The sequence below is a fragment of the Triturus cristatus genome, chromosome 9 (assembly GCF_964204655.1).
Source record: "Triturus cristatus chromosome 9, aTriCri1.1, whole genome shotgun sequence".
Lineage (NCBI taxonomy): Eukaryota > Metazoa > Chordata > Amphibia > Caudata > Salamandridae > Triturus > Triturus cristatus.
In genome coordinates, this window is record NC_140592.1 from 1144609796 (window position 1) to 1144630279 (window position 20484).

Sequence of the window (20484 nt, forward strand, 5' to 3'; positions counted from 1 at the left end):
CCTATTCTATTTCCGTGACAGTGGTTCTTATACCACTTACTTAGTATATGGTTTGCGTGGCCCCTAGGGCCTAACTGTATTACTTACCTGTGTGACTTACTGTATGCATTAATAAGACTGTGTTGTACTTACCTCTAATCTCATAAAGAGTGCTGAGGGTTTGCTTAGAATAAATACACTTTATTTTATATATATATCTGTTGTGGTGTCCTTTCATTTGGTATTCAAGGGATTATATATGGTATCACAGCTGGCTTCACATGCCATTCAGAGTTTAGCCTAAGACTGCTCTTGTCCATGCTACCACTAGGATAGCTGGTCTATAAGGTTGACTTTACAACCAATCACCATAAGGGTATTTGGACTGATATAAGGTGTACACTATAACTAGTGACATCATACATCAGGCCAACTTCTCACATTGGTGAGCAGCGGTTGGGATCTGAGCTTGCTGTTGTAATACCATTGTAATCTTGAGATACTAAATTGAAAGATCACACAGATATTGTCTAGGTACATATAACATAGATTATTATACTTAAGTCCTACTGGACTTTGTAGTTGTAGGTTGAAGGGAGTAACACACCCTGACTACAACTACTAGAGAGGTTTAGTAGATACAACTAGTGTAGGTAGGTGCACACACCACACCCTCACTAGATCATGTCTCTGAGAGTAGATCAAGTAGATGCTCTCTCAGGAGGATCAGGTCTGCAAAAGATCCCCTCTAGATATGATACCTTAACATTCCAGGAGATGAGACACTTGTGTACCTCCAGAGGAATAAAACAGGGTGCAAACCCTACCCTCCTTCAGTTAAGACAACTCCTAGAGGAGTATGATGCTCATAGGGAATCTCAGGCAGGTGCTCTAGGCACAGAGGAGGGTCTACCCACCACAGAGGAGTCAGATGGGGCTTCAGATGGGGAGGTAGACAGCCAGAGCCAAGTAAGGAGACTTAGCCAGGCTAACTTAAGTTTACATGGGAGTTTGCATGGGGTCCCCCCATACAGACCCCCAAGTAGGCATTCACAGAGAAGCAGGAGGGACAGATCCCCTTCAAGGGAATCCATCCACTCCCATGTCTCTAGCATCTCTAATGCTTCCTCTCACAGGGGAATGACTTCACCTGAGAGAAAGGAGCATGCAGCCAGAATGAGGGAGGCTAATCTGAGGATTCAGAGGGAAGAACTTGCCCTTGCCAAAGAGAAGCTTGCTCTGGCTAGAGAGCAAAAGTTAAGTGGGTTAGAACCCACTGGTGGCAGCAACATTCCTAGAGATAGAGACAGGCACTATGACAATAGAAACCTGAGCAAGATTGTCCCTCCCTACAAGTGTGGGGATGACATCCACAAATGGATAACTGCTTTGGAGAGAGCTTGCAAAGTACAGCAGGTACCCCAAAGTCAGTGGGCAGCTATCTTGTGGCTCTCCTTCTCTGAGAAAGGAAGAGACAAGCTCCTCACAGTTAGTGATGAGGATGCAGATAATTACACTGTCCTGAAGAGTGCTCTGATTGATGGGTTTGGCCTAACCACTGAACAATACAGGTTGTTGTTCAGGGATACCCAGAAGACACAGACTCAGGACTGGACTGACTTTGTAGATTGTGCCACTAAGGCTCTGGAAGGCTGGCTAATGGGAAGTAAGGTTAAGGACTATACAGGATTGTATAATTTGATCATGAGAGAGCAAATACTTAACAACTGTCAAAACCAGCTATTGCATCAACACCTGATTGATTCTGATCTGACTTCTCCCCAACAATTGGGAAAGAAGGCAGATAGATGGGTCAGGACTAGAGTTAAGCAGAAAAACCAGAACCAGGGCGGTGATCAGAAAAAGGCAGACCAGAAGGGTAATGAGCAGAAACAAAAAGACCAGAAGTCTTCACCAGGCCCCCAAAAGGCTCAGGGGGAGGGTGGTTCCAAAAAGGATAAGAAGAAAGATGGCCAAAAGAAACCATGGTGCAACTATTGTAAGTCCAACTCACATTGGTTTAGTGAGTGCACCAAAAAGGATAAGCCCCCAGCCACCATTGCCCCTAAGGCAACTGTACCCCCTAGTTCAGCTGTAAGTGGTGGTTCCCAGCAAAAGGGTGTAGTAGGGTTAACCCTGGGAACTGAGGAGGATTCTGGCCTAGTCAGAGTACCTACTCAGGCTGTTCTGATCTGTGATGGGGACTTAGCTTTGTCCTCTACTGTAGGCCCCAGTAACCTGGGCAAGTACAGACAGACACCTTTTATCAACCAGAGAATGGCTCAGGCCTACAGGGACACTGGAGCTAGTGTCACAATGGTGACACCTGCTTTTGTGGACCCTGGACAGATCATACTAGGTGAGAATTACCTAGTGACCAACGCTAGCAATGCCACTACCTCCCATAGTGTGGCTATTGTTAACTTCTCCTGGGGAGGGGTAACTGGCCTCAAGAAAGTTGTTGTTAGTTCAGACCTTCCTGTAGAGTGTTTACTGGGCAATGATCTTGAAACTTCAGTTTGGTCTGAAGTGGAGTATAGGACCCATGCAGAAATGCTGGGGATAGATGCACATGTCCTTGCTGTGACCAGGTCACAGGCCAAAAAGTGCAACACTGAACAAGTGCTGGATCCTGAAATTATGGACCAGTCACAACCCAAGAGAAAGAGCAGTAGGGTTAAGGCTGTGCCTTCCCTCCTGCCTCAGGTGGTGGATCAGCCCTCCCAGGAGGATGATTCTGAGAGCCCTGAAGGAACTGTCCTAGAAGAACTTGAACCTGATCAGGTTGAGTTTCTTGGGACAGGGGGACCTTCCAGGGCAGATCTGAGGCAGGCTCAATTAGACTGCCCCTCTCTTGAACCCCTCAGACAGCTGGCTGCTGCTGAGGCTGCAGGGAATGCTCAAGGTACCCATAGAGTGTATTGGGATGAAGGGCTACTGTACTCAGAGGCTAGAGACCCCAAGCCTGGTGCATCCAGGAGGTTGGTCATACCACTGAAGTTCAGAGGCTTCCTTCTAACCTTGGCCCATGATATTCCCCTTGCAGGACATTTAGGCCAGAACAAGACTTGGGACAGGCTTGTCCCTCACTTTCACTGGCCCCATATGTCAGAAGATACTAAGGAGTTTTGTCGCTCCTGTGTCACCTGCCAAGCCAGTGGCAAATCAGGTGGCACCACAAAGGCCCCCCTCATACCACTACCTGTGGTGGGGGTCCCCTTTGAAAGAGTGGGCATAGATATTGTAGGACCAATGGACCCACAAACAGCATCTGGGCACAGATTCATACTGGTGATAGTGGACCAAGCCACCAGGTACCCAGAAGCAATTCCCCTGAGGACCACAACAGCTCCTGTTGTGGCAAGGGCCCTGCTTGGAGTATTCTCCAGAGTGGGCTTTCCAAAGGAGGTCATTTCTGACAGAGGTGCCAACTTTATGTCAGGATACTTGACTGCAATGTGGAAGGAGTGTGGTGTTAACTATAAGTTCACCACACCCTATCACCCACAGTGCAATGGGCTTGTTGAGAGATTCAACAAGACCCTAAAGGGAATGATAAAAGGATTACGAGACAAGCTTAGGCGAAGATGGGACATCCTTTTACCCTGCCTTCTGTTTGCTTACAGAGAGGTCCCACAAAAGGGGGTTGGCTACAGCCCTTTTGAGCTTTTGTTTGGGCATCCTGTAAGAGGACCCCTGTGTTTGGTGAAGGAAGGATGGGAGAGACCTCTCAGACAACCCAAACTAGACATAGTGGATTATGTACTTGGTCTCCGCTCCAGGATGGCAGAGTATATGAAGAAGGCTTCTAAAAACCTTGAGGCAAGCCAAGAACTTCAAAAAGCTTGGCATGACCAAAAGGCTGTACTGACTGTTTACCAGCCAGGACAGAAAGTGTGGGTGTTGGAGCCAGTGGCCCCAGCAGCACTCCAAGACAAATGGTCTGGACCCCACACTATTGTTGAGAAAAAGGGAGAAGTCACCTACTTGGTGGACCTTGGGACTCCCAGAAGCCCCCACAGGGTGCTTCATGTCAACAGATTGAAGGCATATGTTGACAGGGCAGACATGGGGCTACTCATGGCTACAGATGAGGGGCAGGAGGAAGAGAGTGACCCTCTCCCAGACCTGTTGACTCAGAACCCTGATGATGGCTCAGTTGATGGTGTGGTCTTTTCTGACAGCCTCACTGTCCATCAGCAACAGGACTGCAGACAAGTTCTGCAAGCCTACAGACATATGTTCTCTCTGACCCCAAGTCAGACAAACTGGTGCACCCATGAGGTGGACACTGGTGACAGTCTGCCTGTGAAGAGTAAAATCTACAGGCAACCTGACCATGTCAGGGACTGCATAAAAGTTGAGGTACAAAAGATGTTGGAGCTGGGAGTCATTGAACCTTCAGAGAGCCCTTGGGCTAGTCCTGTAGTCCTTGTGCCAAAACCTCACACCCAAGATGGTAAGAGAGAGATGAGGTTTTGCGTGGATTACAGAGGTCTCAATGCTGTCACTAGGACAGATGCCCACCCAATACCTAGGGCAGATGAGCTCATTGACAGACTGGCAGCTGCTAAGTTTTTGAGCACATTTGACCTAACAGCAGGCTCCTGGCAAATCAGACTAGCTGAGAGTGCAAAGGCCAAAACTGCTTTCTCGACCCCAGGAGGACATTATCAATTTGTGGTAATGCCCTTTGGTTTGAAGAATGCACCTGCCACTTTCCAAAGGCTGGTGAATCAAGTCCTTACTGGGTTGGATGATTATTGTGCAGCTTATCTTGATGATATTGCTGTCTTTAGCTCCACCTGGGAGGATCACCTGGTCCACCTGAGGAATGTTTTAGAGGCCCTGCAAAAGGCAGGCCTCACTATCAAGGCCACTAAGTGCCAGATAGGGCAGAGCAAGGTTGTATACCTGGGCCACCTAGTTGGTGGAGGTCAGGTTCAACCACTGGAGAGCAAGATCCAGACCATAAAGGACTGGGCTCCTCCAACTACCCAGACTCAGGTCAGAGCTTTCTTGGGCCTGACTGGGTACTACAGAAAGTTTGTTAAGAACTATGGGTCCATAGTGACACCACTTAATGACTTGACCTCCAAGAAGATGCCAAAGAAAGTTCAGTGGACAGTCAGCTGTCAAAAAGCATTTGATGACCTGAAGCAGGCCATGTGCAGTGCACCTATTCTGAAAAGTCCAGACTACTCCAAAGAGTTCATTGTCCAGACAGATGCTTCTGAGTTAGGTGTGGGAGCTGTTCTTTCACAACTGAATGTAGATGGTCAAGACCAGCCCATTGCTTTTATAAGTAGAAGGCTGACCCCTAGAGAGAAACGTTGGTCAGCTATTGAGAGGGAGGCCTTTGCTGTGGTTTGGGCCCTGAAGAAGCTGAGGCCATACTTGTTTGGCACTCACTTCAAGATTCAGACAGACCATAAGCCCCTCTTGTGGCTAAATCAGATGAAGGGTGAAAATCCCAAACTTCTTAGGTGGTCCATTTCCCTACAGGGGATGGACTTCACAGTGGAACATAGACCTGGGACTGACCATGCCAATGCAGTTGGACTCTCCAGATATTTCCACTTAGAACATGAAGACTCAACTGGTCAAGGTTAGTTTAATGTCCCTAAGTTTGGGGGGGGGTTGTGTAGGAGAGTAGGGTCTGCTTTCTATGTTCACCCCCACTTTTTGCTTTTGCTTTACTGGTTTTCGACTTAGATGTGGCTGTGGGCCTGCTAATCAGACCCACAGCCCTGCTGTTCTCTCTCTAAATTAATACTATGTACTTTAGGTGCATAACCCATTTGGATAGGATCACCTTATTGGCCCCTGTACAGTGTACCCTAGGTACCCAGGGCATAGGTGTACCCTAGGCCTACCAGGGGCTGCAGCATGTGTTATGCCACCCCTGGCCTGGCCTTCCATTTTGACACAACTGGCTGATCACTCAGCTGGGGCAAGGTCGTGTAATCACCCCTTGCTTAGGTGTAGTATTCCTATACCTAACTTACATATAGACACATGTGTACCTATCAGTCACTCCTATGGCAGGCCTTGACAATCCTGGAGGCAGAGTTCTTGATAACATGTGAGATGGTGCTCTAGCATGAGCTGAGCCTGTCTGCAGCTTTCGGAACCTTGTCCTTATAGCTGTTCTATGATATAGCCTACCATATACTCTTAAAGTGCCTTATAATCTTAGACGGTTATGGTAACTATGGTTTGGCTTTATCAAAACATGTTGTGTAAGGTGTCTAACACTAGGGAATAATACCCCCATGCCATTTCTGGACATGAGAATATTATTCCCCCCTTCTAGAGGGAAAGACATGTTAAAATCATACTTCAACTGTTAGCCTCTGACCAAAGCCTCAGCATCACAAAATGGATGCTGCTGCCACGACACAAGTCTGACCTCCTGCAGCTGGGAGTGATCCCAGCCAGGGAGGCCTGGACAATAGGTTTCCTGCTTGGGGAGGTGCTAGCACCTCCCCAGACAGCCTTTAGTGTATTGGGGCAGGGTGGGCTGAAAGGAATGAGACATGCCTGGGGCACACAAGGTGTTCCTTGCATAGTCCAGTTCAAACCGGCGCTGGGGCACTCCAGCCCCAGCTCTGGCGCGAAACTGGACAAAGGGAAGTGGGTGTAACCACCCCCTCCCAGGTCCCACCCATAAGGCGTGACCTAGCAGGTATCCCAGCCCCCCAGATTAGTATAAGAGTGGGAGTTGGGCCTCAAGACTTTAGATTATCCTGAACCTGCAAAACTGAACAGAAACTCTGGACCTTCGACATTCGACGAAAGAAGAAGACTGAAGAATCTCCCTTGTAGCCAAGGAGTGGCTACCCTGTGCAAACAGGCACCATCAAGAGACTACCCTTTGCTTTGCGACCGTTCTACGAGGAACCGACTGCAGAGCCCGACCAGAGCCTTGACTTCCAGACTTCTCCGACCCTCATCCACATCTGCAGCAGAGCTGAGATCCGTGGAGGCGACGAGCGACGTGGGACCGGCTACCTGGGAAAAGTGGCTAGTAACTTACAGCGCAGCTTCTGAGGTACCCTCGAAGTTGTGCACCGGGGATTGAGAAGCCCCAACCCCAAGCACCATCTGCACCGAAGATCAGCCCCCCACACTCCACGAGTCCTGCGTGGGGCCCTTCAGCATTTTCCTGCTTGCCGCGTCTGTCCGGTTGCTTGCCCGCTGGCTAGTGGCCTCTGTGACGACGCACCCTGAAATCTTCTGCGCTGGTTTGGCTCCTCCAGACTGGCTCCCGCTTCTCTGCAAAGAAGAAGCACCCCAGACCTTCCTGGTCTGCACCAGAAGCAAGTCCTTCGTTCTTCGTGGGTTCCGCTTGCCAAGGCTTGGTGAGTCCTAGTCCAACTTCGACGCCGCCGACAGCAAGAGCCTTCGTGGGACAGCTCGCCTCCTGGTCCTGGTCGTCCTCGACGCTTCCTGGTCCTCCTGGCTGCAGCGACAAGCTTCACCTTCACCTGCAACTCTTCACGACATCGCCTGGTTCCTTCCTGGTTCCACGTGGTCACTGGCTAGTGACCTTGACTCTGTCCCTTCTGCTTGCAGGTTTCTTCTCTTCTTGATCCCAGCCTTGGGATCCACCGGACACTCTTCACTGACTGCCTGTCAGCATCTTTCTTCAGGCATCCATAGGAGTCGACGACGAAAACGACGCATCTTCACCCCTATGCACCCGCAGCCTGTGGGCTAGGTAACTTGGGTACTCCGGTGCTCGTCAGGATAGTGACTATCCTAGGGTCTAGTTTTCAAGTCTCAACTTCCTAGCTACTCCGGAAGTGTCCTAAATCTACCGTTTTCTAAACTGTACTATTGCTATTGACTTTTACGCATTACGCGTGAGTTTTTCCACTCTGCACACGAATCCCGTGGGCCTCCCACTTCCTAACTAACGCTAGTGTAGTGTAGCCCCAGCGATTCCCTAGGCCTAGGCCTATTCTATTTCCGTGACAGTGGTTCTTATACCACTTACTTAGTATATGGTTTGCGTGGCCCCTAGGGCCTAACTGTATTACTTACCTGTGTGACTTACTGTATGCATTAATAAGACTGTGTTGTACTTACCTCTAATCTCATAAAGAGTGCTGAGGGTTTGCTTAGAATAAATACACTTTATTTTATATATATATCTGTTGTGGTGTCCTTTCATTTGGTATTCAAGGGATTATATATGGTATCACAGCTGGCTTCACATGCCATTCAGAGTTTAGCCTAAGACTGCTCTTGTCCATGCTACCACTAGGATAGCTGGTCTATAAGGTTGACTTTACAACCAATCACCATAAGGGTATTTGGACTGATATAAGGTGTACACTATAACTAGTGACATCATACATCAGGCCAACTTCTCACAACAGGATACTAACTTCCTCTCAGATGTTAAAAGAAGAAGTCCAAAAAATCTTAAAGTTGTAATAATTCTTGACTAAAGAGTCAAAAATGAAGAGAGCTGAATTCCAGGGTCCTGACTGAAGGAGCCGGAAAGAACAACTGACCTAACTGTCACCCCTGAGGCATGATGGGATATGGAAGTCAGGGCTGCCTTAAAGGCACGGTGCCAGTTTTTACCTGTACAGGGCTTTTTAGTCTCTATGGTATTATATTGCAATGCAGCCTGCAGGCTGGCAATGTGTTGTGCATCTGTGTTTTTCCACAGTTTGTTCTCTTTATTTTTTGCTTTCTCATGAGTGTTTACCTCATTAAAAAAAAAAAAAAAAAAAAGAGATTTAGGTGTATTGTTATACCTTTATATATACATATGTATATATATGTGTTATTGGATGTGTATATTTACATTGCCTAGCCTTTTATGGGAGCTGCATTTGCTTGGAAAAAATGATATATGTTTATACATATACAGAGCTGTATATATGTATGTTTTTTACATATATAATTTTATTATTTCCGGGGTCCCCGCACATGGGCGGGAATATTCAGTGCTTATGACTATTGATGAGGATCCCCTGGAAGAGAACCAGAAAACTCCAGAGATGAAGTGTCATATCCTCATTCTTTCAGGTATAACCTGATCCCACTTACAGAACTGCTGCAATGCTTGCCAATACATCCAGAGCAGAAGAAGCAAGTATTAACATGCTACCAAAGGGATGTTAGGGATTTGCAGAACTCTAGGGATTCTAGTTCCACGTTTTAGGAACAGTTCTTCAGAGAGTGCAATCCCCAGCAGGTGGTAAGATCCTCAGTTGGTGGGAAATCAGTCCCACACTTACTATCTGGAGTGCTGCTAGCATGATGCAAAGCAGTGCAAACGTTATTCTGGCGAGCCTTTCCATAGGGCCAAATTGATTGCTGCTTTGGCTCAAGGGGCCATTTCTAGGGGGAGGATCACCAAGAACAGCCGTAGGTTTTGAGACAAAGCCCACTCTACTAAGTTAGCCTGAGCAGACTTTGCATCAACAACTATCGCCCAGCAGGAGCAGGCACAACCAGAAATGCTTTAATTTCACCCAGAAACCAATGCATTGCATATGTGCTGCGGTATTATGCACACATCCAACGCGTCTGACCCTTTTGCTGTTGAACATGCATAGGTAATTTCTACCAGCATGGTAGGCTCACAATACAAATCTTACACTGGATAGCACACAATCATCTCCATGCCATGGTGCGAGGCTGTCTTTGACGCACGGGTGCCTACTTATGTACCAACACATGAGATGACACTAGCAGCATGCCAGTCTTAGTAGATATAGCTCTGCTCTTCCTAGTGACAGTTTGCTTTCAAAACATTTTTACCAGGCACATTTCTACCTTTTTTGCTAAATTCCTCCTCACTCTCCCTAGTTCTCCTTAAATCCCCAGATTAAGATTGGAACAGTCTTACCATTTCTTTAGGGTGGAGCAAAAGCATTTGAAGATTTGCAAGGCTCTGAAAACCTGGCATCTTACATGGCAGGTTACCCTGTAAAACATGCTGAGGCACCAGGTAGATTTCCCCATTTCTATTTATAGCATCAGGAGATCCCCACAGACATACGTACATGGTACAAATACTTGTTAAAATTATGTAACACAAAAAAGGTTGTGTAACGTTTAGGAGCAGAGTTGATTTCATGTCAACTTTGATTCTATTCCGGTTGTTTCAAAAGTGTAAAGGAGTAATTTGTACAGATCAAAATCTTGTTTTGCCACTTGGAGGCTTGATGAAAAGGGCTCTGGTGTTCCTGTAAGGCAGTCACTGTGTATGTTTTAATGTGGGAATGGCTGTAGAAAGGAGGCATGACTGTGATTCAGACTTTGGCTAATCATGAAATGGAGGAGACTAGAATTTATACAATGACTTGATGCAAAAGTATTATTTGGTAGCTGGTAGCTTTGAGGCCTGGGTGCTGTGGGACATAGGAAACTATGCTCAGTGGAGGCATGCTGGCGTTCGGTGAGGTGAAAAGTATGTGTGTCTGTCTGTCTGTGTGAGGGGGTGTATAGTACCCTGATAGATGTCTCAGGTGAGCAGTTCATGGTTATGAGTAATTTCCTTCCACTAATGGTCTCACATCTCTTGCATGAGAGACATAAGAGTGCAAGCTTCTCTCTCATTTACTTTCTCCCAGTTACAAAATGAAGCTCTATGATCCAGCTGCATATAACCCCCATAATTCTGTCAACATTCCATAGTACACGAACACTGGAGGCATTGGTTTCCAACACTAGCTTCTATAGTGTACTTGGAAGCCCATTAGTATGATACAGTACCTGAGAGAACAGACTCCGGGGCAGTGGTCACTATCTCTGTGATGCTGTTTGCCTCTATGGAATTTTCAAATGAGTCGGCCTCTGGTGGGAGCTGGAAGGAAGGCGTCCGCCTGTTAATACACAACATTTAGCCATCAGAGAGAGGTCACATATTCAGAAGGCACAACTGGCAAATGGTGGTTCATCTTTTTTTAAAAATTTCTTTATTCATTTTCATTATTTTGCGATTCAACAAGGACAAAACATATACAGTTACAGTTGTCACGAGCAACCTGGGTTACACAGTTGCTTTAATGGTATTACGGACTGTGATTAATGTGTATCTCTAGTTGCAACTTGTCCCAAGTGGGTGGGGTGTCAGTCGTACGACCCCTGCGTGGGATCACTGTGCGTGCAAATATTGAATATAAATGCTTGTAGGAGTGGTTTTAGTTGCTGTGTACTGCACATGCGGGGCGGTTGGGACTGAGGGGTTGGGGGAAAGGGGAGGGGAGAAGTCGGGGGGGGGACAATGGATAATTAATGGGGTGCTAACTGTGTGGACGTGCCCAAAGAAAGACCCTGGCAATTTGATCTCTATCATTTACCCTTTGCCTCGTCATTGTCAGTTGGTTTCCCACCCATGTGGAGAGTACACTTGGTTCCATGTGGGGGGGGAGGTGGGTTAAGCTGGGATCTGAGGATGTAAGTATGTAAGTCTCTGTTAAATGCGTCTAGTGCAGATCATCTGCACTTGCATCTAGTGCCCTTTCAGGTTCCGATCGCGGGGATTGGGGTCCTCGCTAAGCCTTCTGAAGGTCCAAAAGTACAGCATCCCATGCGGCCGCCAGCGGGGTTTTGCGAAGCCCTAGGGCGTTCTCTCGCCGAAGTGCTAGACTCTCTGCCTGTGCCCAGTTCGTGAGGGAGCGATACCACGCTTCCCGTGGTGGGGGTTCAAGACATTTCCATCGCCTGGTGATCAGGCACTTAGCAGTAATTAGGTCTAGGTCAATGAACCGGGACGTGTCCTTCTATTTTTTGGCCCTATGGAATAGACCCAAGATGCATACCTGCCATGTGTTCTCCACTGTGCGTTCAGTGCAATCTGAGAGGTTGGAGGTGACCGATAGTCAGTAAGAGGTTAAGGCAGTGCAGCCCCATAGCATATGGATCAAGTCTGCATTTATCAGTTTGAAGCGAGGACAGTGCGCGTCAATGCGCTGAACGTATCTATTCATATTTTCAGGCTTGAGGTACGCCCTATGGATTATGTAGTGTTGTATGAGGCGGAACCTGGCATTTCTGGGTATGAGTACTGGTCCGGCGAGGATGCCTTCTCATTCTTTATCAGTGCTAGGGCGGTGGAGGTCAGTATCCCAGTGGTTTCTGAGCAGGGTCAGCGGATGTGTTGCATGCATGCGCAACGATTCAGCGAACCATTTAACAAGATGTCTCCCTGTGCCCATGACATGGATGTATTGGATCGTGTGGTGTATTGCAGGTTCCTGTGATACGTCTCCCTACAGGGACCTCAGTACTGCGAGTAGGGAGGCATGCAGTAGGAACTGCCCTCTTGGCAGTTCGCCTTCTGTCGCTAGTGTGTCAAAGGGTGCTAGTTGTCCATCACAGTAGAGATGCCCTAGTGTCTTAAACCCTTCGGCTTCCCATGTTAGAAGGTCAATCCTGGAGATGCTACTGCGGCCTCGCGGCATGCCTAGTATGGGTACAGCAGATGCATACGTAGTGTGGTTCTTCGTAAGAAAGCGGGCCTGTTTAAAGCAATTGTAGGGCACAACCAACATCAGTTGTTCGGGCGTCTTGCCCGGTCTCCCAGGGTGAAACCATCTCAGGATTGACAGATGGAACCAGGCCTGTTGGTGTGTGGCCATGTCTCCCAGGTGGTGCCCGCTGAATCACCTGGCCACCCATTGCCGTTGTGCTACCAGATAGTAGTGTTCTTATGCTTGTGGGGAACCACAAGTCCTCCTTTGTCAACTGGTAGGTATAATGTGGACAGCGCGACCCAGCATCGCGTGGCATTCCAGATAAAGTCCTGTATTGTGCGCTCGAAGGATCAGAATACGGTAAGACAGATATAAAGCAGTAGGTTCATGAAGGAGTATAAAAGTCGGGACAGCACCACCATTTTTAGCAAAGCTATGCGGCCCATGACTGTTAGTGGTAGGCTCCGCCAGAAGGTCATCTGCGATTGTATGGCGGTCATTGCTCGCATGACTTCCCATCTTGCAGGTCTTTAGCTTGGTGGTAGATCCTGACCACCAGGTAGCGGAAGACCACAGGTTGCCATTGTATGCTTTTGCCTTTGATGGTCAGTTCTGGGTCTGAGGCAGATGGTTCAAATGGGTATAGGCCCGATTTTGTCCAATTAACCCGTAGGCTGGACAGGGATGCGAAATCAGTGAGTATTTTTGTTACATCGTCTCGAGTGACAATGTCTCTGATGTAAAGGAGAAGGTCATCTGCATAAAGTTAGACCGAGTTTGTTCTGTCTCCTAGTGACATGCCCCATGCTGCCCTTCCTCGCCGGAGTGCCACCGCCAGCGGTTCCGCAGCTAAAGAGAACAAGAGCGGGGACAGGGGGCATCCCTGACTAGTGCCGCGACCAATGGCCACCTGCCCCGACAAGTAAGGCCCGTCTTCACTCTGGGGAAGGGTGTATAGAAGTTTAAGTAGATGCAGGAAGCGATTGACTAGGCCATATCTGAGTAGGGTGGCGAATAGTTATTCCCATTCCAGCGTATCAAATGCTTTTTCTAGATCAAGAAGCAGGACCTCCTCCACTCGCAGGCTCCTGCCTGCGCCTCATCACTGGTGGTCTAGTGTAAGAACACCCTGCTCTGCTGCTATTCCACTCTGTTCTGTGTCCTCCGTGCCCGTTTTTCTCTTTTTGCTCTTTCAATTTGTCTCTCTCTTTTTACCCTTTCTGCCTTGCTCTTTCTGGTTTTGGCTTTTCTCTTTTGCCTCTTTTTTTCTTTTGCCTCTTTTCTCTTTTGCCTCTTTTTCGCTCCCTCATCAGGCGATCCCTGCCGCTGCTGCCCCTGCGGTCTCTACCCCCCAGCGTGTCGCTCCTGCCTCCCAGCTGTTTGCCCTCCCTCCGACCCTAACTTAATGGCGGCCGCTGCATGGCCACGCCGCTGGTGCACCAAAGGCACACCAAAGCCAAGCACATCTGTGCCGGTCTATGACCTGACCGCGACCAGTGCCAAGGACCCTGGTCCCCCGACGCCCTGCCATTATGAACCCAGCACCCTTCCCGCTCTCAACCCCAGACACAGCAACAACTACCACCTCTTGACGCTGAACAACACCCAAGGCCCAATCACTTGCCACCACTGCCGCCGCACCTTCACCTAATCAGACAATCGATCAATCATAGCATTTGTAAAGCGCACTACTTACCCGTGAGGGTCTCAAGGCGATGGGGGGGGGTACCTACCTCCAGACCCCCAGCAGTAGCCCCCAGCCCACTGGACGCCAGTGCACACAAACCCCGGAAATGCATCCTCCTCAATGTGCACTCCCTGTACAAACAGAGCTGGGACCTCCTCAACACTCACACGCCTTCCGTCACCTTCCTTACAGAGACCTGGACCAACGCCAGCTCCAAAACCCGACATCGCAACCGCCATCCCCGATGAATACAAGGTCCTGAGAAAAGGCCGACCTAACCGCCCAGGAGGAGGCCTCATCATCATCCACAAAAGCTCCCTCCGCATGACAATCACCGACTCGGACAATGCCTTGCCCCCCCATGGAACACATCCGCTTCCAGAACCAGGCCAACCCCAGAACGACGCTCCGCTGAACCCTCGTCTACAGACCACCTGGCCCCTGCACTCTGTTCACCAACGTCATCGCCGACCTCATCACACCCCACGCCATTCCCTCCACAGACTACATACTACTCGGAGACCTAAACTTCCACCTGGACAGCCACAATGATCCCAACACCACGGCCCTCCTAGAGAACCTCACCAACATAGAGCTGAAGTAACTTGTCTCCGTCCCCACTCACACAACAGGACACACACTCGACCCCGTCTCCGCAGGAGGAAACAGCATCTTCCTCAGCCACACTATGGATCTGCACTGGACTGACCACCACTGCATCCATTTCTCCTTCAGTAAACTCACTGCACACAAGCATGCATACTGCCTCCCAAGCAGAATCTGGAACAAAGTCTGAGAAGAACACCTCACCTCCGCCCTCACCTGCACTCCACCCCCAACTACAACAGACACCAACACCGAAGCAAGCAACCTCCACCAATGGATCGGCAGCTGCGCCAACACACTCGTCCCCCCTCCAGAAGACTACAAGACAACCCAACAAGAAAGCAAACTGGTTCACCACAGCACTCCAAGAATCCTGCCAATGACTGGAAAAGACGAGGAGAAACAGCAAAACTGAGGAAACACGCACCGCCTATGCAAAACAGCCACCACAGCACACCATCAACTCATCCAAATCCACTAAGAAGAACTTCATCTAAGATAGAATCCTCTCCAACGCCCACAACTCCAGGGAACTCTTCTCCATTATACAGGAATTTGCCCCAAACCCAACAGCGTAACAACAGACGTCCCTCCATCCCAAGACCTCTGCAACAGATTCAGCTCCTTCTTTCACCTCAAGATCAAAATACCCTACGACAACTTCGACGGCCAAGACCTCTGCACCGCCTCATCTCCCACCCCCAGCGACCCCATCCAACAGACCCTACTTACATGGACCCAACCCACGATAGAAGACACCCTATAGACCATGAAGAGCATCCACTCTGGAGCACCTTCAGACCCCTGCCCGCCACACATCTTCCACAGGGCCGCCACAGCCATCGCACCCGAGCTACGGCGAACCATCAACTGCTATCTCGAGACCGCCAAATTCCCCGACAACTGGAAGCGCGCCGAAGTCAACCCCTTCCTAAAGAAACCCTCCGCAGACCCGACGGACCTCAAGAACTTCAGAACCATTTCACTGATTCCTTTCGCAGCCAACTTCATTGAAAAGGCCGTAGACACCCAGCTAGCATACTTCATCGAAGCCAGCAACATCCTAGACACCTCCGAATACGGATTCCGCAGCAACCACAACACCGAGACCGCCCTCTTTGCCGCCACAGATGACATCCATGCTCTCCTCGACCAACGGCAGCCCTCATCCTCCTGGACCTATCAGTAGCCTTTGAAACCATCTCCCACTGCATACTAGCCACCAGACTCCACGACGCCGGCATCCAAGGAAAGGCCCTAGACTAGATACGCTCATTCCTCATGGGCAGAACACAGAGAATAAGACTCCCGCCCTTCCTCTCAGAACCAACAGACACCAGATGCGGAGTGCCCTAAGGATCCTCCCTCAACCCCTCCCTATTCAATGTTTACATGGCCCCCCTCGCAACTATCGTCAGGAATCATGGGCTCAACGTCGTCTCCTATGCCGATGACACCCAGCTCATCCTCTCCCTCACCAAGGAACCTGACATCAACAGGCACAATTTCCAAGAATGGATGAAAGCCGTTGCAACCTGGATGAAGAACAGCTGCCTGAAACTCAACTCAGAGAAGACAGCAGTACTCATTCTCGGCTCCACCCCTCCGCATGGGACGACACCTGGTGGCCCCCCGCCCTCGGAAACCCATCTACCCCAACAGACCATGCACATAACCTTGGCATCATACTGGACTCATCGCTCACTATGAATCGCCAGATCAACACCGTCTCCTCCACATTCTTCAAAACCTTCTGCATACTACGTAAAACATTCAATTGGATACCCTCCGCTCCAGGAAAACGCTCACTCACGCCCTCATCACCAGCAGACTGGACTACGGCAACGCCCTCTATGCTGAAATCAATAAAAAACTCCTCAGCAAACCCAAGACCGCCCAGAACACAGCAGAGAGAATAATCCTCAATATCCCACAGCACAACCACATCACCCAACACCTCCGAGATCCTCCACTGGTTCCACGTTGAAAGACGCTAATGCATGCCTACAAGGCCCTCCACAACATTGGACCACAATACCTCAACAACCACCTCTCCTTTCATGCCCCCAAGAGAAACCTCCACTCAGCCGACTTCTCCCTAGCCACCGACTCACGCTACTACAGGAACAGAGCGGGTGGAAGGTCCTTCTCCTACCTCGAAGGACCTAGAACGATCTCCCCCTTCACCTCCTGTGAAGCCCGACACTGCACCAATTCAGAAAAGATATCAAGACCTGGCTCTTTGAATGAGCCCAATGGAGCTGCTCCTGCCCCGCCCCCCACCCCTCCCATGGCCTTGAGACCCTAACGGGTGAGTAGTACGCTTTAAAAACCCCTGATTGATTGATTGATTGATTGATACTGAGTTTGGCCATTTGCCTACTGAGTACTTGGCTACACAAACAAAGCAATGTAGGTTTAGGGACGTGCTATGAGATGGTACAAAGCCATTTTGGCCAGTGTGTACCAGCGCAGGAACCAGAGGGGCCAAGAGCTCCACCAGCATTTTTTTGTTTTTTTATTCTTTTTATTATATTATAAGAAAAGGCACATTGGTATAGCATTTTAGCATGGTAAATTTACATTCAGTTGCTCATATCAATATCTGAAGAATTCCTTCACAACAGTACATTGCTGGTCATGCATCATAACAGTGTGGGTTCATCACATTACAACTTAATTATCAATCATCTTAAATTACTTCCTGGTCTTGAAGTATGGTTGGTAAGGTACATATCCCTCCCCTATATGTGTTCCATCCCTCCCAGTCGTATCCTTTTTTTCGGGCATCCTCTACCACATACACAGTCTTTTCTGCCACCATGGCCATGTACATATCTTTACACCACTCCGTGAGTATGGGAGTGGTGGAGGCTCCCCAATGTTTAGTGATGTTCCTCTTAGCTAACATCATTCCAAGTGTTGCTCATGTTTGCCTTGTGGAGTTAAGGTCTGTGGCTTCCCATATGTTTAATAAACAGCGTTTGGGTTCTGGCGGGACTGGGCTCCCGCTCATTCTTGTGATAGTGTCCATTACGGACGTCCAATATGTCGTTATGGCAAGGCAGGCCCAGATAGTGTGGAAGAAGGTACCAATTGCCCCGCATCCCCTCAGGCAATGCTGGGTGTCAGTTTTTCCTATTTTATAGAGGGTCGGTCTGGTAAACTAAATTCTATGTAATATCTTGAGCTGTATCAGGCGTAATCTGGATGGAATCGCCACCTCTCTAGGTGATGCCAGTGCGTCCTGCCAATCAGTGTTGTCTAGCTCTCCCACGGAGTTTGGGCATGGGGTCGGGCATGTTATTGATAATTTTCCGGTATGTCATAGAGATTGAATTCTTGTGCATATGTTCCGTAAGCAACCTGTCTTCAATGGCGAGGCCTCAGGTAGGTTAGTTTCAGGGGGAATTGCTGTCTCTAAGACATGTTTTATTTGGTGGTATCGGAATTGCTCTGTCGGCGCCATCTCGTATTGCGATTGAAGTTGCACAAATGTAAGCATCTTCCCCCGTACCCAGAGATCCCCGACTTTGGATATTCCTATAGCGTCCCAACGCTTAAAGCCCTTACTGTTGCCCAATCTGCCCAACCTATCCGTGACCCAGAGTGGCGTTGCCTGTGTGATCGTATTGTGCCACCCCAAATTTTCACATGCTGTAAGACATATCTGGAGCGTGTGGTTTGTTGGGCCCAGCAGGGTCCGTGGTTTGTTGTATAGTGCACGGTAAGGGCCCCCCTCTCCCAGCTCCACCCTGTCCAGACTGTAGGCTGGGTCCGTGTGAGGGACGTGAAGCCAGTGATTAATTACAGTTAATTGAGACGCCCAGTAGTACGTCTGGACACTTGGAAGAGCTATTCCACCATCGTACCATGTTCGGTACAGTTTTACCATTGCTATACGGGCTGGTTTGTTAGGAGCTTGGTGACCTCCGCCTCTATAGCCCGGAAGTAGGACTGGGGGACTGAGAAGGGCATATTTTGAAGGGCATAGAGGAATCTTGTCAGCGCCATTCTGCCAGCATTTTTGCTAAGAATTTATAGTCAGTGTTGAGAAGTGCCAATGGGCGGTACGAGCCTAGCAGTTCAGGGTCTCTGTCTGGTTTGGGTAAGGAGACTAGCAGGGATTCCCGTAGTGTTTGTGGGAGCAATGACGCCTCTTGTGATGCCTTGTAGAGGGCCAACAGATGCGTAGCCAGCTCTGAGGCATATGTCTTGTAGTACTCCGCCAGGAGTCCGTCGGGACTGGGAGCTTTCCCGGTGGCCAGTGATCTAATGGCCTCTTGGATTTCTAAGAGTGTGATAGGTTCATCCAGCTTCACCTGCTGTTGTCAAGTGATCGTGGGTAGAGGGAGAGGGGATAGGAACTCTTCCAGTTTGGCCGGGTCTCTGGTGACAAGCGAGCGGTATAATGTGGTATAATGTTTAATGAATTCACCATGGATCTTCTGCTGGGTGTGCAGCAGGTGGGCGCTCTCCGAGCGTAGTTCTAGGACTGGTTGATGCGGCTGCTCTTGTCTAATCAGCCACTGAGCAAGCGACCTGCGTGATCCGTAGTGGTGTGAGTACGAGCAGAATAGTGGCGTTGTTGAGGCAGGGTAACTGCTCCAGTAATTCTGTGTGTTTGCGCATCGCCTCGGCAAAGCGCTCCACACTCGGGGTCTCTCCATTGCGACATATTCCAGACAAAGGAATGTCCGCTCAAGACGTGCCACCTCCTCATCTAGTTGTTTATGGATGCCCCAGCCGAGGCTCAAGATTGTGCGCCTCCCATTCCACTCCTGCGTCTGTGCCCGAACCTGTGTTTGTGTTGAAAAAAGTGTGGATAGCATGCTCAGGGCTACGCGGAAAGGGCGGATCCTCCAGTGTTGTCGGCTGAAGGCGCCACATTCGCGTAGCATGTCCGACACCTGGCCATTGGATCCGGAGGAGATAGGGATTATGGTCCGAGTGAGTCCACCCTAGGTAGTCCATGTGGCAACACCCAGAGAGAAAGTCTGCCGTGCCCACAAACCGGTCAATGCGTACATGAAGACCATGCTGTGGGGAATAGAAGGAGTATATTCTAGTCACGAGGTGTTGCACTCGCCAGATGTCTATTAAGTGCCAGTGGTGTAGCCAGTCACCTAGGGGCCGATTCACAGAACTAACTTAAGACAAAATCCTAAACTTACTACTTTTGGTATTCACAGAAGTTAGGATTTTGTCTTAAGTTTCTCTTAAGACAAACTTAAGACAGACTTAGACAGTCTTAAGACAGTCTTAAGACAGACTTAAGACAAACTTAAGACAAACTTAAGACAAACTTAAGACAAACTTAAGACAAAATCCTAACTTAAGTCTGTCTTAAGTCTGTCTTAAGTCTGTCTTAAGACTGTCTTAAGTCTGTCTTAAGACTGTCTTAAGACTGTCTTAAGTTTGTCTTAAGACAAACTTAAGACAAAATCCTAACTTCTGTGAATACCAAAAGTAGTAAGTTTAGGATTTTGTCTTAAGTTAGTTCTGTAAATCGGGCCCTTAGTGTCTTAGCATTAGATGATGTTGCTGTGTGCAAGAGAGGTAGGAAGGACCTGTCCAGTGCAGTGTCTAACACTGCATTGAAGTCTCCTCCTATTAGCCAGGAAAGGCTGCTCCAGCACGACAGGGAGTGCCAGAAGGATGCCTTATAGTGTTGGGGGCATATACCGTCCCAAGTAGCACGCGCACACCCTTCCAGATGGCCAGAAAATGGTGTTTCCTTCTTACGGCGTTCTTTACGCTGTGCTG

At 48.9% G+C, this 20484-nt stretch overlaps 1 protein-coding gene across 1 annotated transcript in view; it reads right to left on the minus strand.

Annotated features, from left to right (window-relative positions):
* SPTBN5 (spectrin beta, non-erythrocytic 5) overlaps positions 1 to 20484 on the minus strand; it is a 1776766-nt gene that overhangs the window by 9622 nt on the left and 1746660 nt on the right. Inside the window, exon 71 of the mRNA XM_085627084.1 lies at positions 10723 to 10832. Coding sequence (XP_085483210.1) covers positions 10723 to 10832 — 110 coding nt within the window. The remainder of the gene's footprint in view (positions 1 to 10722; positions 10833 to 20484) is intronic.